The sequence below is a fragment of the Phalaenopsis equestris genome, unplaced genomic scaffold (assembly GCF_001263595.1).
Source record: "Phalaenopsis equestris unplaced genomic scaffold, ASM126359v1 Scaffold000294, whole genome shotgun sequence".
Taxonomy (NCBI): Eukaryota; Viridiplantae; Streptophyta; class Magnoliopsida; order Asparagales; family Orchidaceae; genus Phalaenopsis; species Phalaenopsis equestris.
Genome location: NW_018164736.1, coordinates 157,995 through 176,352, shown reverse-complemented (window position 1 = coordinate 176,352; position 18,358 = coordinate 157,995). Strand labels below are relative to the sequence as shown.

The window sequence follows — 18,358 nt, the reverse complement described above, 5'->3', positions numbered from 1 at the left end:
GGCTAACATCTTAACACTATCTTCTTCCTTCTAAAATGAAACCAAAAAAAGAAAAACATGAAATTAAAGTAACTAAATCAAACATAACCTCACTCTCATTCATTTAGAAAAAAAAAAATGACATGAATAATTCCTCGTACACTATATCAACAGACAATAAAAAGAGGGCAGGTAGTATTTATATATTCAAAATCTTAAGTCGAGAGAGGGGAGAAGACACCAAAGCCCCAAAATATTACATTACATTATTCTAATTATCATCCAAATGTACCGAATAAATAGAACATAAATAGGCCATACATTAATAAATAAAATTAAAAAAAAAAAGGGGCGTGGAAATATCTAGCCTGCCCTCCAAAGTAACAAGGAACCCCCTTCTTCTTTCTACCTCCTCTCATCCTCCAGGTTGCGGAATCCAATGGTGAGATCTTCATACAGTTTCTTGAATTTTGCAGAGAGCGCCTCCTCACCCTCCGCTGGATCCTCAAATTTCTGAGATCTGCATTCAACGACATACCAAAAGGTATTAACTCTTTATATATTGCACTGATTTTAAAAATATAACGATGGTGGTACTTTTGGAGTGATATCAAAGTTTAGGGTGGTATGCCTGTAAATATGATGTTTAGGTGTTAGATATGTAAATACATAAGAATTGAGTGCTATGTATGTAAAAGCTCCTAATATTCCTATTTACACACTCAGATATCAGAACTTCTTGCTGGAAAGCCACAAATAAAACTGAGGTAGTTAACAAAAATCTCACAGAATCAATTACATAAAAGAAAATAACTTAAATAAGATAAAAATAAAATTTACAAATTGTAATTTATGGAAATTTTAGGGGGTTTGAATAAAACTTACACCAGCCTATAGAAAAGGTCGCCAAGATGATGTTTGATGACGCTATATGTTATCTTCTGGCCATCCGATCCAGCAGCCCGTTCAACAGCCTGCGGGTTGATAATATCGCATATAAATTGAATTATTTTTTTATTTGTGAAAAAAATAAAACCTTTAAAATGAACTTGTATAATTTATGTCATTCAATCATCATCATAATTTTCACAATTTTTTTCCGAATGATTAATAATCATGAAAATTGATAAAAATTGATATCATGCAACTCCAATTTTGTACAGGTACAAAAACAATCAACATTGTAACCTCCAGTTTCAGAATTATATGTTAAACAAATAGATGCAAAAAAACAGTGAGAGAAATTTGGTCATTCTCCTCCCAGGTCCTTCGCACATACATATTTTTGTGTTGGGGATTTACATGCATACCACACAATTCTTAAGCATTTACATATCAAATACCTAAACTTTGATATTTACACTTAAACACCAAATCTTTCATATAACGTCAAAAACACCACTGCTATAAATTTTAAAAACTGAATACAACTTTTGATGCATAAGGTGACGTATATGTAAAAATTGAAGTTTAGGTGTTAAATATGTAAATAGATTGAAATTGAGTGGTATGCATAAAAATCTTCCTCTTTTATGTTTAGCAACCCTGACTTCGAAGTACTTTGTCTGGCCTCCCTAATGGTGATTGCTTCTCTATAAGCAGAGCAATGGGATAATTGAATCAATATGTTATTAGATTATAGTAAGGGAAAAGCTATCCATGGAGCCCATTTGTTTGCTTTAAGTTAAAATTCATATCTTAAGAAATATGAATTTACCAAATTTTATTATTTGATGGATGCATAAAAAATCAATTTTTAGCTTTCCTAACAAAAAAAAAATTCTATTATTGAATTGGTGCATTATAAAAGTGATACATTTTTTATGTAACTATTGATCAATTAAAATGGTCAAGACTTTCCATGTGAGAAGGGAAATATACTACGGATCCATGAAAAAATTTCCTAGTAATTTCATAAATAACTAATCAAAACTAATTTGTGAGAAATCACGTTAATGCATGCACACGAAAAATCTGTAAAGGAACATAAAAGAAGCCAGCTTAACAATCAAACTAATTTGATTTGATTTTTCTCTTTTAGCCAAATAACGCACACTAACCATCTAAATGAAAATGCCAGCTTAATAATGAAGCAAATTCGATTTTATTTTACGTTTTTATCCAAATAATGCACAACCCTGACCATCTAAATGAAGTGAAAAAGACCAAAAAAAAAACTTAAAATCTAACTAAACAGAGAAATCAAACTTTGTCACAGTTATGGTAGTGAGTTAAAAATTAAAGAGTGAGAGAGAGGTGGAACGAAAAGACTAACCTGGTTTGCTAGAGTATGAAAATGGATGATATTTCTCATCATCCATACTGACTTGTAGAATGGGCAGAACTTATCATACCTACATGGCAAGTGCAAAATGACCAAACCCGAGAAAGAGCCCCAAAAAAAACAAAAAAAAACAAAAAAAATAAACAAGGCAGTTTATCTTACGGAGTAAAAGCGTTCTGTGCAAGATAATCCTCCCTCAAAAGCTTGGCGGTTTCCAGAATAATTTTATCGGTTTCAGCCAAAGCATCTTTTCCCACAAGCTGCATCAGAGAAGAAGGAAGATTTACATACAAATCAAACAGCTAAAGTTCAAATCTAACACCTAAAACTTTTTTTTTACATACCACCTTACCTATGCATGAAAAGCTCTATTTCACTTTTTTTAAGTAAAAATGGTGGTATTTTTATGTGATACTAAAGATTTTGGTGGCATAAAGGTAAAAAAGTAAAGTGTAGGAATTAAGTGGTATGTATGTAAAATGCCCCGAAAGCAAAAGAGCTTCAAAATGGTGGTATTTTTATGTGATATGAAAGATTTTAGTGGCATAAAGGTAAAAAAGTAGTGTAGGAATTAAGTGGTATGTATGTAAATGCCTTGCAAAAAAGGAAAAAAATGCTCAAATTGTTCCCAAACCCAAACAACTGAACCCAACTCCCAGTTATAAACTTTTTCATTGACGCAGTAGAAAAACCCTGGTTGAGAATTTGAAACTATGCTTTTTATTGTGAAATATTCATATAGCAGTTTATACAAGCCCCTATCCTACCACTCATAAAAATACAAAATAATCAAGAGAAGTGCTCTCTTCTAATCAAACATCATGATCAAATGAATGTCTATAGAACCAATCATAAAAATACAAAATAAATAAAAGAAATGCTCTCTTCTGACCAAATATCATGATCAAATGAATGCCTTGGCCAAACAACAATGACCTTCAAAAAATAACTGAAAGAGCGCTACATAGATACTAAAAAAAGTTAGATAAAAATGTTATTTACAACACAATTCTCCCAAATTTTTTACATAAAATTAATTTTTAAATGTTTGCATAAGTGCGAAGTAGGAAGTGCAGAGATGTTTAAGACATTTACAAAAATAATGGCATATGTCAACCACTAAAAATAAAAAAATAAGAAGAACAAACAAGGCTACAAAAGAAATTTGTGATATTAACTTCCCTGCTCGAAAAAAGTATATACCTGGACAATTTCATTCAAGTCATCTTCTCTCTGCAAAACCTCTCGAGCTTTTGTTCTAATGTCAATAAAATCGGGGTCGAATTTCTCATAGAAAGATTCTAATGCCTGGTTATTACAAGGCATTATTTCAGATAACTAATTATGCTGTATCAGTTGAAAATAAACAGGAATTAAGAATAATAAACTTAAATGCAGGAGTGCTTTTATTGGTGGTATACGTTACTCCATATCAGAAGCATGCGACTATAAACATATAAGCCTTTAGAAAAAATAAGAAATAATAAACTGCAAGAGATGCACTAGAAACGGTAAACTATGAAAGCTAACATGAAGTTTGATTCTTAAATATTTAGATAAAATATTTAGAAATCAGATACTTCATTCTATCATATTGCATTATAATTGCCCTTAGGCGTAAGCCAGTTTACACATATCCTCCTACACACTTTATTTCAACTCAGATCAGTCAGATGTACAAAAGGCAAGGCTATTTACAAAGAAAATGATGTACAATACAAGGTCCAAAACAAACACAAAAAGGTATTAAAGCATTTATTTTATTCAAAAGGTGAGGCGTAAGGCTCAAGATATTTTGAGAAATGTGCATCAAAATTAAGCCATTAAATTAATAAAAATATATATAAAATAATACGTAATTTACCAATATTAAAGTAAGATATCAAAATAAAATCATAACAATAAATCTCACTCCCGATTCAACATAAATAAACAGTCAAGTCATTAAAATTATAATTTATGAATTCAAAAGTTCCCTCCACTCTCATATAATGACACTTATTAAAATTATCATTATAATGAATTTTTTTGTCTCCTCTATATCCTCAGTTGTGACAAGGCCGCAGCAATGGTGGCGACAAAGAGGTTACAATGACATGCATCTGGGAGTTCAAACAGTGTCAGGTGGAAGTTGAACATGTGGTTGGGAGTTATGTAGGATTGTGCGATTCTCATTCTCAATTTACTTGTTTTAGATTTAAATGCATAAAAATAACAAAATAAGATTTATTGTATATAATAAATTTATAAATCAAATTATTTTAAATATCTAAAAGCTAGTTTTTGAGGCATGTGCCTCTCACAAATTCACATAGGCTGGGGCGTCTGCTTGATTTTTTATTTTTTATTTTTCCCTCTCAAACATGAGCTGAGGCACTCCTCAAAGCTAAATTTTAAACAATGGAATAAGAAGAAATGTCTTTTAACATTTTAGGATCATTTAACCCAATTGATGAAGCATGGTAGGCTCTGGAAATAAGATGATAAAATTTGAAAGTAGCTCGAGAAAGAAAACACAAGAGGATATATCTATTTCACTGCATAATTTACACACGTTAATTACTATGTAAAAAACAAAGGTGACTGGAAAATAAATAACGGAAAAGCCTACAAAGCAACGCATTACATGCACTTGCATGGATGGCAGTTATATGCAAGAGAACTACAGGCTCGGTGCATGGAAGAAAAATATACATCCTCTATATAGTATGGTATGATGCCAACCCTAAGAACACATAATTCAGTACCAGAGAAAGAAAATGCATGTCACTCATAATTGCTTTTCAAGAGAAGTAGCTATAGTTTTTGCAAGTTAGTATACCTTTAAGAGAAAATTCTAAAAAGTTTAATCAGAATGTGTTCTTTTTAGGATAATACATCAAAAAGACATAATGGAAACAACCTTTGTATACTTGGAATATGATATCAGCCAATTCACTGATGGAAAATGCTTCCTCTGAGCTAGCTTCTTATCCAATCCCCAAAAGACCTGGATATACAAAATGCTATTCGATTCACTGTAAGAAAAATATTAACTAGTAAAAATGAAGAGGCATTTACATAGATACCACCCAATTCTTATAGATTTACATATGCAGCACCTAAACTTTACTTCATACATTTATACCACCCAAATAATCCACATTACACAGAAAAATATTAACTAGATAACCACCCTTTTCACTTTTAAGAAGTGAAATACACCTTTTCATGCATATAGAAGATGGCATGTATGTAAAAGTTGAAGTTGAGGTGTGGATATGTAAATACATGGGAATTGAGCGGTATGTATATAAATCTCCCTAAAATGAACTGATGTTCATGGTTATAATTACCTGAACAATACCAAGGGTTGCAGATGTTACGGGATCTGAAAAATCACCACCTGGAGGAGACACAGCACCAACAATCGTAACACTGCCAGTGCGGTCAGGACCACCAAGACATTTCACTTTACCAGCACGTTCATAGAAGGATGCCAATCGTGCCGCTAGATATGCAGGATATCCACTATCTGCTGGCATTTCAGCCTGAGTACCCGTATTGTCCAACATAAATTGCAAAAAAATTAATGAAGTATATAGATATCTCTAATCAAATCAATAAAAACCCGCAACCAAAAAAAAAACAAAGAAAACAGTGAAAAGAAGAAACATTTAATATTGCAAAACAATAAAAAATGGAAAATTCACCAAATAAAGACACGGATTCCTTTAGAATATTCCTAATAAATCAAGGATGAATCAATACAAAGCGATAATGTTTAATTTGACAAAGTAACTCATCTCTAACATTATTCAAAAGCCATTGACCGAAATTATATTTGCAACCATGGAAAAATTAGAGGATATAATCTCAAGACCATATGAGTTAAAAACTAGGTGAAAAAAAAAAAAAAGAGGACAGAATTCTGTCTTGAGGTACTTTCACTTGCCTATAATTCAGTCAATACAACCAGGACATAAGAGTTGCAAGTTTTCTGCCTCCATCAAACAGATTAATAGCATGAAGCATACAAATTGATAATTTGATAATTTATATATACCAGCATACATACAAAACAAGTGACTATCACCAATGTAACATAAGAAAAAAAAAGAAATTCAAGCATCTTCAAGTATTAACCTTTAAGGGAAAAAAAAAACACCTACAGAGACAATAATAAATCATATTTTGATTCAGATATTAAAAAAAGAGTACCAATCGTCCTGATATTTCACGCAACGCTTCAGCCCAACGAGAAGTTGAATCAGCCATCATGCTAACATTGTAGCCCATATCTCTAAAATATTCAGCTATTGTGATGCCTAAAAATACAAAAAAAAAAAAAAATAATAATAATAATAATAGAAAGTGTAGCATCACAGCGGCAAAAGATGACTGGAAGTATAAATGTTTTTCCAAACAACATATAAGAATGATAGCTTGCAATTACTTTTGATTCAACATCAAATCAAAAGCTTCTCTAGATAATTAATTCTTATAGTATTAATAAAAAACTGGCATCAGTACAACTTTGCACTTTCAAATAAATAGTTGACAAAAGAAAAGAGAAAGAAAGTTAAAACGAGCCCAAATTTCGAAATTATCTAATACATTAAAAGCAACAGCCACACCACAAATGGAAACTTGGTAACTCCTAAGAACTTAGAATTCATTACTAAGATAGTTGCAGCATTAATTCAGATCATAAGTAACTCCTGTAGGAGCTTCATTCAGTGTAGAATTGCAGATTCATGGATCATTAGTCTTCCAAATCTCTTTCAGGTGTACATGAAAGAACAAACAACAAGGGTCATTTCACAATGCTAAATGTGCCCTAAGTTTCCTTAAAGTCAAAATAATCAAAATAATAAAACTAGTTCTGTTAAGAAAAAATGATTAACATATAAAAAAAAAATTCATAGAAGCACTCTTAAAGTCAGCTAAGTAAATCCAGGAGCCAGATAAAAATGCGTACCTGTATAAATTGAGGCTTCGCGAGCAGCCACAGGCATGTTGGAAGTATTGGCCACAAGTGTAGTTCGTTTCATAACAGATTCTTCACGACCATCAGGAAGAGTCATGGTTAATTGAGGAAAATCCATGAGCACCTGGTAATACAAATATTTTAAGAATAGACGGTGCTTAAATACACTAAATATGATTAAATTGAAAATAGTAAATAGCAGAAAGTGAAACCTCTGCCATCTCATTCCCTCTTTCTCCACAGCCCACATAGACCACTATGTCAGAATTAGAGTACTGCATATTGTAGAAGAAACTGACCGCATAAATACAAAAATAAAATAGTTTCCTACAACAAAAAATCAAAAGAATGAAAACAAAATTGTGATGTAAATACCTTAGAGAGTGCTTGACTAATAACAGTTTTACCACAACCAAAAGCTCCAGGAATAGCACAAGTTCCTCCAAGTACAGAGGGGAAAAGGGCATCAAGAACACGCTGAAATATCTCAAATGTTCATTATTACAAGTCTGGACAATGAAGATTCATGCTTGTTATGTACAGCAATCAAACTTACTTGCCCAGTCAACAGAGGTGTATCCGCAGCAAGCTTTGAAGCAACAGGCCTTGGTGAACGCACTGGCCAGGTCTATATGGGGAATTCAATTCAAATAAGTTTCTCAATTTGCTGCATATTTTCCTAATGAAAATTTTTGCAGGGGTTGATTATAACATACCTGAAGCATAGTATACTCCTTTTTCACACCTTGAAACTCAATTTCAAGCACGGTATCCTGAAAATATGCAACACAAAAAATGTGAAATGTTGGGAAGCGTTGCAATAGGTAGAATTACAAAATGCCTCGGCAAAGAAAAAACTGATAGTGGGTGGCGGTATTGGGATGAAATTGGCAGCCACTATGAACCTTTAAGCTGTATTGACCAGATGGAGCGATGTATGAAATTTTTCCCATGGCACCAGGAGGAAGTGCAACGTGGTGTTGCATCAAGGTATTCTCAAAAACAGTCTACATCATAAAGAAAATAGTAAAATATTAGATAAAACAAGGTAAAAAATAGCCAAATTAAAATAACGCAATCATAGCATATCAGCAATATAACTTACAGCATATAAATCTCCACCAGTGAGATGATCTCCAACAGCTGGAACAGGAAAAAAAAAACGAAAGGAAAATTCAATCATTATTAACTTACAGATACACGTACAAAAGCAATAAAAGGCACTTGTGTGTTTCAGTCAATTTAGAAAATTACAAAACTTCTTTGGCTCAAAGTCCCACAAGAAATCTTTGTCAAGAGCAGGAACTGCAACCCCACGGGGGATATAAACGTCACCAGATTTAATCGCAATAGTTTTTAAAGGTCTCTGCAAGAAAATAATAGAATCATTCCATATGGAATCTTAATACCAACTGCGAGAGAGAGAGAGAGAGAGAGAGAGAGAGAGAGAGAGAGAGAGAGAGAGAGAGATTTATAAACCCTGTACCTAATACAAAATTAAGGCCAGAAGAAACATTTCTATATCATAAAAGTGATAAATTATGTAAACACAACAGAGAAGAGAAAATCCTAAGCACGCTGATGTAATTAAATAAACAATTAATCACGCTACACATGTTGAAAGTGCAAAAGAAATGGATAGATAGGCTAACCTGAATTCCATCAAAAATGTTCCCTAATATCCCAGGCCCCAGCTCAACCGAAAGAGGCTGCAAATTTAAATGAAACGATCAAGAATAACTCAAAAGTAAAATAAAAATACTTACGATCACCTACCTTTCGAGTTCGCAGAACAGGGTCATTCACCGTTAATCCAGCTGTTTCTTCATAAACTGTCAACAAGTTGAATGGCAAGGATCATGAATTAGTTCATTTTCTTCGCAGCCCAACATAATAAAAGAATGAGACAAAAACAAATGAAACTATAGCACAAAAAAAGCGCAAATATAGGGCACAAGATAGTTTGTATCAACTGTATACCTTGAATGGTAGCAGAATCTCCCTCCAACCTGATGATTTCTCCAATAAGGTTGTCATGACCAACTCGAACCAGCTCATACATTGCTGCTCCTCCCATTCCATCTGCAACCACAACCGGACCTGATACCTACACGGTCATACTCAAAAAGGTTCAAAGTCGAAAAAAAATTAGAAGAACTGCTTAAGAAATAACCATTTATGAAAGTAAACACTAAACATTGGCTGAACAACATTCAGGCACATGGCATAAGCCAATTTTATGAGTGTTAATACCGAATACAATAGAAAAATAATGGATTACATATTATTAAACAAAGCAGTTAATGTCAATCAGAGGTAGAATCAACTAAAAGAAAGTCGACACTGATTTGATTGAGCGTAGAACTCTTGGAGGTTTCTAGTAATTCTAGTTTAACTTCTAATATTACAACTAACTGTGCAGATTGGAAAATGTAAGGCTGGTCCTTAAAACCGAATAAAAATAAACATACACATTCGGAATTGCAAAACATCTTTATCATCTATAATCCTGCACCGCCAGATAATTTAACAACAAGTACAATATAAGATCATACAAATCGTCACTTTGTTTCCTTTTATGGTTAATGAAAGTTCAGGAAATTTTGTTAGCTCAGGGATAAAATCAAACTAAAGATGCTGCACGTGTGGGAAAATCACAAGACAAAAGACAATAAATATAGTTTTGTTTTTCATCTGGACTAAAAAAAATGCTGGAAGATTATAATAAAGATGAGAAACAGAAGAAACTTCTCCTCATATATAAATAAGGAATAACTAAAGCATGGGGAAGAGAATATCAAATGAAGAACTTTTTTATAATTCCAATAATACTGTGCCATTAAAGCTGCATCAATGACAAAAAAATCTTTCAGAAGGTTCCATCCCTGATCACAGTGATAACCATAACAATCTCAGATAACTTCATTGGTTCCAAATTGAGACGGGTAAAAAAGATTCTTTTTCTGTACTTTGGATGGTGATGGAGAGATAGATAGCTAGTACTAGAGACTTTACTGATAATTTGGAATAAATAGATAAACGATGATCATCAATGTTTCCACATATATTAGAAAGGGACATTTCAAATTTCCACCAATTGTTAAGCATTATGGAAGGTTCAACCAAGATATGGAGAGAGAGAGAGAGAATGAGATTTATGAAAACTAAAATTAGATTGATGATGTCCATAATTTACCTTTATTTGGATCATGGCTTCCTCCACTTCATGATATTATTTCCCTTCTTAATTCCTTTTTCTAGTTCTTTTCTACCACTTCAACTTAGAATTAATTCAAACTACCTTAGATCTTTTGGGTAGAGAGATAAAGTGGAGAGAAATTAAAGATAAAAAATTGAGAAAACATTATGAAAGCTAAGGCCGACCATTTGCAATTAGCAAGTGTGACAGGTGTGAGAAAGAGAGAATAACATGCTGTCAAGTAAATTTATGTAAATATCGGTCACATCTAAGTAGACTATGACTGCCTATATTGACTCCCCGCCCCTAAAGGCATGATCTACCCATGTGAATTTGCATAATCTACAAGACTTCATCGACTAAACCAAATTTTAGTTGGTGCACCCCTTGGTCCATCCTAGATTTGCTAGGTGATTTAGTCATGCTCAGTATTGGAAGAACCATATGGATCATGGCTACCCCATTTAGATCATCTGCTTTTGCAAATCAATATTGAAAATGATGGCTCTTTTCATGGTTGAGAATTATTTTAACTTTTTAATCCTTTATATTTTTAGAACCTACCAACAAGTATTAGTAAGAATATTATTGAATGGCTTATATTTCTTCTTTGAGGGAATCCTAACTTTTATCGTGGAGTAAGACAACTTGCTTTGTAGTTGCGCCACATGTGCAATGATTTAGGAAACTTTCAATAACATTTGCAAATTAAACCTTAGAAAGATAAAATTGCAAATATGAATAGAGGCAAAACAAAAATTGCAAAATTGCAATTGAACTTCAAATGAGCAGCCAATAAAAAGAAAGGAAATTTAAAAAAAAAACTAAATTAACATCATAAATCTTACATTTAGACAACATTTTGAGGAGAAAATCAAAGAGTTTGCAATTTTTAAGCAATGAATAACCCTAATTTGAATAAAAAAGGGAAATTTAGGAAAGGATTTTTAAATTGGTGCATTTTAGTGGAATTGGGGAAAACCCTCCAAACATTATTCTATAAATACGAGGTCTTAGTATGTCAATTTCAAGTTCAAATAGAAAAAAATTAGTGATGCCTCTTCAATCCTTTTATCAATTATCTCCCACCACTCATTAGTCCCATTCACTCAATCTATTTTCTAGTTTCCCACACAAGCAAAGATTTTTAGCTTCCTCTCTTGGTTTTCAAAACAACAATGAGCAGCCACCAATTACAATAAGTTAAGGGTAGGGAGACAAGTGATTAGCCTCCACATTGTTTTTTTTAATAATAAATTCATTCACCCTTTATTTTAAGCATAGGAAAAAAATCAATTATCCTTCAATTTTATCTGTAAAAATCCTAAACTTGTAGTCCTAAATATTTACTGACAATTGCAAAGTCTTCTACTCCCAATTCGTGGTCAAATTTTGGTATCATGCAGTAAATACAGCTGAAAAGAAAGCTTTTAATTATTATATTAAGGCTTAAATATGATACTCTTCTTGATTCTATGGAGTTCAAGGAATTGACTATGAGGAAAAATTATTCTTAAAAGGGTTCTTTTCAAATAAAGTAATAAAATGACTAAGAAGATGCTAATCAAATGGCCAAACTGATAGTTGCCTTTGAAGCTCTCGTCACCACCTATCCAAACAAACAAAGGGACACCTCATAGAAGACAATAATCTTCAAATAAAAATCCATCAACAAAAAAATAAGTTGAAAATAATTAAGGGAGGAGAGAAGGTCTCTCCTTTAAGATAGAGGCAGTTGGAGCAGCCTTACTTTGATGAAAAAATCAAAGCTAAGGTAATTGACAAATGTCTCAAGCTTCTAGAAACATAATTTGTGGTTTACAACTATCTTGATAGGAATGCATTGACTAGACCAAAGTTCTTGCATGCTTTAGTGTGTTGTATTTGCAAGCTAAAAATTATGATGTATCAACCTTGTTATGGTAGTAGTTTAAAAACTTATTAAAAACTCAATTCCACCATATTATTGGACACAAAGAAGAAAAGTGAAACCAATGATAGGATAGGAAAAGTGAAAAAATGGTCAAATGTGAAATAATATACGCCAAACTTTAGATGGCAGGCAACAAGCAATAATTTCATTAAATGAAAGTCTGTTATTGAGCCTTCACAAAAAACTAAATTTTTTTATAAGTTGTTGATTTCTTTTAAGTCATGATAAAAAATATTGTATTTGAGGAAAAAAAAAGTTTGTTTCCGTTAGATATGAGTCTGGCTTACAGCGTTAAAGAAGGAAAGAGAAGCTGTAGAGAAAGAGTGTGCCTAAATTTATGCAATGAATGCACCAAACCCCAAGAACAAGCATAATGAACAAAAAAGTGCAAACGGGATCAAACACCACAAAATGAGAACACAAGATATTCATATGGTTTAACATAAGAAAATTAATATCCACTGAAGATAAGAGATGGTTCCATCCACCAACAAAGAAGAAATAATCAGGGGAAAAAAGAGCATTCAATAGCCTTTTCCAAAATCTGAGTGCAGCCTCAGTTAACAAAGAAAAGAGAAGCCCAAAGTCTCTCAAGACAACAAAGAGACAAATAAAAGAGAGAGAAAAAAAAAAATCAACTTTAAAATTAAGCAATAAAGTATTTGTTCGGTGAGTTTAGTGAAAAAAAAATAATTAAGAAACTAATGTAAATTGTAAGTAAAAATTATAAAACTTAATGGAGCATTATCACTAATTTATACTTGTTATAACTCAATGAAGAAAAGATTGAGAAAAAATTTCAAAAAAGTCAAGGCACCTTGCGCTATCTTGTAGCATCGTGGTACCATTAAAAAAAAGGCTGAAAAATAGAGAATGCAACGCCACAGCGCTAGCTAGGGGCACTACAGCGCTTGGAACGTGAAGAAAAAGCTCAGGAACCCGAGAGAATGATGCTATGCACTGAACACTAGTGCTGCAATGATAGAAGATTGAAGGAAAAACATTCAAGATAAAAAGAATGGAGCTCTGGCGCCACATTTAGGAGTGTCTTGGCACCATAAGTAGCAGAAAGCAACCAAAATGATAAAGATCTAAGCCCTATGATGATGGACCATAGTGTCACGACGCGACGTCTCAAGGAAAGAAGCGAGAAAACAACAAGTTTAGTGCCACGGAGTTGTCAAAAAAAGAGAATGCAACCTCACAAATTCAGTTTCGAGATAGTTTCCAAGCCCATTATAAGATCCACCAATGCAATTGAAGGAATTATTAGAATGGGATCATTTGCTGGTAGAGAAAAGTATTGAGTGAACATTAAGTGTGTGTTAGATAGTGTATGTGAAAAAGAGTGAGTGTGAGTGAGAAAGTGAATACTCATGTAAATAGGGTGACTTAGAGAGGAGGAGAACATAAGAGTAAGAGTAGCAGAAAGTTCAAAGAAGAGATCTGCAGTCAAAACCTAGGTCTCTCATTTAAACTTCTATTATTCTTGTAATTTCTAAATCAATGAATCTCTATACTTGTGTTTGTCTTCATAAAGTCATAAACTAATTGCGTTCAGCCTTGGGTTTGTGATTTACTTGAACAACTCCCTATTAAACCCCAAGTTATTTGTGTGATGCATGTTAGTAAATGGTTCAATTTACTTTAAACTTCATTGAATTTGCTTATTGGTCATATGCTTATTTCAAAATAAGTGTAATTTATAGAAAATGAAAAAGTAATAAAGAAACAAATGAAATTTAATTGAACATTTCTTCAGTATGATAGACATATACTGATGAATTTGCATTATATAAAGAAAAGCTTTTAATGAAATCAAATTTTTTGGTTCATATATATGTATATTGAATTAAAAGGTTGATCATGTTTCTAAATATAGACAGAAATTAGAAAACGGCATTGGTCTTAACTGACAGCTTTTAACATATGAAATTGTAGGAAATCAGTACAGGTCAGTACAGGTGAGACAGAAATCTAGGGTCTTCGCTCACATTGTCAAATTTTATTTACTTATAACTTCAGATTTTATTTACATGCCTTTTGCAAATGTTGGATAAAATCATAGGTTAATATAAATTAGTAATTAACTAGTCAAATTTTTATTTGTGATATTCATGGGAAAGATACTGTAAACATCATATATTACTTGTGTGGCAAATACACTTGCGTACAATTTCTTATTCAGTTAGTATTGAGATATTTTTGGGTAAGACAAAAGCTAAGCCTCGAGATGTTTTAGACATAAGCTTCAAAATAAATAAATTACGTATAGTATTGTACTAATAAAAAGTATTAAATGTGAAGTAACGTATTAAAATCCTAACTTATTAATATATTAAAATATAGCATATTAAAGTCCTAACAAAATAAAAGGAGCAAATTGCACAAAATAAAAGATAACAATGGTAACATCCAAATATCAAATGATAAAATAAGAAGAGTTCTACAAACATCAAAGTAAGATATGATGACATTATATTTGAAAATATTTTTCATACAATTAGAAGCTATATAATAACGACTTTAGTAGTTGCAGTAAAACTTGTACTAAATTAAAAAGAAATTGAGAAGTAAATAGATTTAATAATCCCTGAATTTAAATTGTCATTTTTTCTAGTCTAATAAGATTTTACTTAAATCAGTTACCACACAGCCCATTAATCTCTCTCACTCCCATTTTCCTCCTCCATTAAAATAAGAACATAAATAAAATACTAAGTTTAAATTCAAAAATTCAAAAATCATCATCATTTGATATGTCATCAATAAAAACATCCGCAAAATGTTTCATTTTCTCCCTGGCCCCGTGCTTAGTTGTGTTTATATTCTCTCATTCTCCTCATTTTCACTCTCAATCATCTTCTCTTATCTAATCAATAATAATTAATAAAAATATCAATCAGATTTTAAGAAAAATAGTTATTTGATAGTCAAGACTTCAATTGCATCCTCAATTGCCTTAGTTGAGTAAGGAATGCTTTATTAGGGTTATTTTCCCTTATATTTATTTACAAAAATAACTAGATGCAATTGTGCATGCTTCACCGGAATTCGCCCCACACCATAAGGTGAGAGTCGCACTATGTGAGGGTAAGCTTTGTGTAGTATCCAATGAGACAAGCCACGTTGCTAGTTTTTCAAGAAAAGCATTAAGGAAAGCCACAATACACGCCTCATATTGAGCAATTTTGAACCATGGATTAAATAAATACCCAAAAACTACAACACTTTAATAAATCCTCAAAACCTGTCATCTATTGTTCAAGATGATATTTATTAAAACTTCCCAAAATTAACTTCTTGAGATTTGCTTCTCAACTTTTTTGTGCAACTTCTCATTCTTGTTGTTCATTCTCAAGTTCTTCGCAAAACATCCAAGTTCTTCTTAATGTTTCTATGCAATTAAGCTTTCATGCATCAACTTATATAAAAATCAACCAAATGTAAATATATCAAATATAAGTGTGAAGTCGCCTAACACATTTCTAAGCTTTTTCAAACAAGAAACTTGATATCTACCTCATCTGCTAGTTCATGCATGGATGTTGAGTAAATATCTAACAATTGCCATAACTCATTCCAAGCTATCACATAAAAGCCTGATACCTATCTCACCATATGATTCATGCCATGATATTGAGTCAATATGTAACAAATCTCCCCCTTGACTGAATACTATGGTAAAATCTAGATCTCCATTATGACAAAAGTAATTCTATTGATCCAAAAGAATCTTATTGAGAAGGTAAGGTGATTACTAGTAGGGAATCTATAGAACTAAGGAAACAATAATCAAAACTGCGATGGATGGAATTTACCTTTAGATGGATATTGGATTCCTTGTACTCTAATTATTGCTGCACTTCTTTCTCCTTCCACATCTAATTCTTCCATTTCCTTCTACTCGAAACGAATTCAGCCTCCTTTCTACTTGGAATATACTAAATACTATAAGGTCCACGGGAGGGAGCAAAAAAAACAAAAAGTGGTTTAACTTTGTGGCTCTTCTTGTTCCAGCCAAGCTCCCAAAAAAACTATGAAAATTAATACATATCTTTCGTACAACTTAGACTAGCCTGATTCTACCTCCTTTGATGGCATAGACCATACATGCAGATTTGCATGATTTTCGCATTTTCCTAGGCCAAACCTAATCTAAGTTAGATTAGCAGCGTCTTGGCCTCCTGAATCACTAAGAGAAATGTTTTGTTTTATGAGTACATAGAACATCAACATGAAGGAATCGAATAAAGACGAGAGTACGAAAGCATCTTACTAAAAAATGGCAAATACAATAATATTTCTAGATTTCTTAACTTTAAATGGTAGAAATTGATCCACAAGTATCAAAAAACCTTCACGTGAACATTCAAACTTCAAAAAATATTGATACCTTAGCATATACCACAGATGCATCCCAGATTCAACGAATAAAAAGAAATTACAAAAACCAACCCCATCCTGCATTCAAAACTACATGAGCAATCTCAATGGTCGCCTCGACCAAAAAACAACTTAATTACTCCCAAATCCAAAAATATTTCAAAAACCAATCAGATCAAAACAAATTTCATAACCCATACCTTGCGAACATATCCATACTCGCTCTCCTTCTCCGAATCCTCGAAGCTCGTCAGGCGATCTCCGTAAGCCATCTTCGGTGATATAAGTACAGGAGACCAAGTCAGAGATGAGGTAAAATCTAAAGTGCTCGGGGCGGCAAACCAATCAAGAGAACTTCCCTTTAGATTCTGAGGAACGAATTGGAACCGTTAGGGTTTCTAATGGGGAGACACAGTGCCTGGGAGAGATCTGCACGTCGAAGATGGGAACAGATGAGCAACTTATCTTCAAGGCACGTATCGAAGTTCACAATAAATTATTAATTTATATGATTAAAAAAATAAGACGATTATATTTATAATATTACTTATTGTTGGATTATTTAAATAAAAATAAATTATGATATTTTGATGAAATTTAAATTAAATTTATTTTGGAACTTATTATATTAATTATGTAGAATATTTTCTTAAAACAAATGTTTAATTATTTTAAGTATTTTTATAAATTAAAATACTGCTACCTTTGTTAGTTAAAACTAATAAATATATCAAATATTAGCTTCAAGCTCAACTTAATAATAATAATAATAAATTGTCTAAATATCATGATCCAATTATTAGAATGTAACTAAATATTTAAATTAAATTTATTTAAATGAATATCTATTCTGAAGATAAAATATCACTGATCAGTGGTTTGCAGGAGCCAGAAACGTGGAACTCGAACAAAGCACATAAAATGAGATTCAGTGGGACCCCAAGTACATAATTCTATTCGCTTCTTTATCTGTGCGATGTTTGACATTGTGTAGGTGATTTAAGCAAAAACCGCTAAAAGTTAAAAACCTAATAGAGATATGTAGCGCTCGAATGAGTTATAGATTATTATCGATCCATTTATCTATATATAAATAAATATATATAATATATAAATAAAGGAAATTGATATTTGGCAGAGACTCAAATATCAATTTCTCATGTGCTAGGCCCCATGATGAGAGCTCGTGTCGTGTGCTTAATATTTGAGAACTCAACGCCAATGGGGATCGAACCCGTTACCTGAGGGGACTTACAATGAACCCTGCCAACCAATAGGTCACGGCTTGCGGTATATATACATTCATAAAGGAATGGTATGAGATTATTATACGAGTCCCGGTCATTCTCGATGCGCCTAATAATTCGAGTACCACATCTTCCACCGAGGGGGAGTCAAATTCCCTATCAGAAGGGACTTACAACTGACAAGCAGATATCTGACCAACTGATTTGAGTATGCGATATATATATATATATATATAATGAAATTTACAAGAGGTCGAGCCATATATAATGAAATTTACAAGAGGTTGGTCGAGATGCTCGACTAATAACCTATGGTCAATCTTTTTTTTATATATTAAATATATGTGTGTGTGTGAGTATA

At 32.4% G+C, this 18,358-nt stretch overlaps 1 protein-coding gene across 1 annotated transcript; it reads right to left on the bottom strand.

Moving 5' to 3' along the window:
- Positions 1 to 149: 149 nt before the first annotated feature.
- On the bottom strand, positions 150 to 17,230 carry LOC110025190 (V-type proton ATPase catalytic subunit A). Its single transcript, XM_020725509.1, has 20 exons — positions 16,951 to 17,230; positions 9,213 to 9,339; positions 9,009 to 9,064; positions 8,885 to 8,941; positions 8,487 to 8,598; positions 8,338 to 8,375; positions 8,138 to 8,239; positions 7,949 to 8,005; positions 7,789 to 7,860; positions 7,608 to 7,709; positions 7,445 to 7,507; positions 7,224 to 7,356; positions 6,464 to 6,570; positions 5,599 to 5,793; positions 5,166 to 5,252; positions 3,467 to 3,571; positions 2,426 to 2,523; positions 2,255 to 2,333; positions 865 to 953; positions 150 to 499 (listed from the first exon to the last, which is right to left on the bottom strand). Exons 1-20 carry the CDS (start codon positions 17,020 to 17,022, stop codon positions 385 to 387), a joined length of 1,866 nt encoding a protein of 621 aa, XP_020581168.1. The 5' UTR covers positions 17,023 to 17,230; the 3' UTR covers positions 150 to 384.
- Between the last annotated feature and the right edge of the window lie 1,128 nt (positions 17,231 to 18,358).

Bases quoted from the DNA above. Each gene is read 5' to 3' on its own strand.
- LOC110025190 (XM_020725509.1), bottom strand. From the start codon at position 17,022: ATGGCTTACGGAGATCGCCTGACGAGCTTCGAGGATTCGGAGAAGGAG. The intron at 7,861-7,948 runs GTATGTTATAAT...TTCCCCATATAG, and splicing joins AGGAGTATACTATGCTTCAG to ACCTGGCCAGTGCGTTCACC. The intron at 7,508-7,607 runs GTATTTACATCA...TACAATATGCAG, and splicing joins TTAGTCAAGCACTCTCTAAG to TACTCTAATTCTGACATAGT.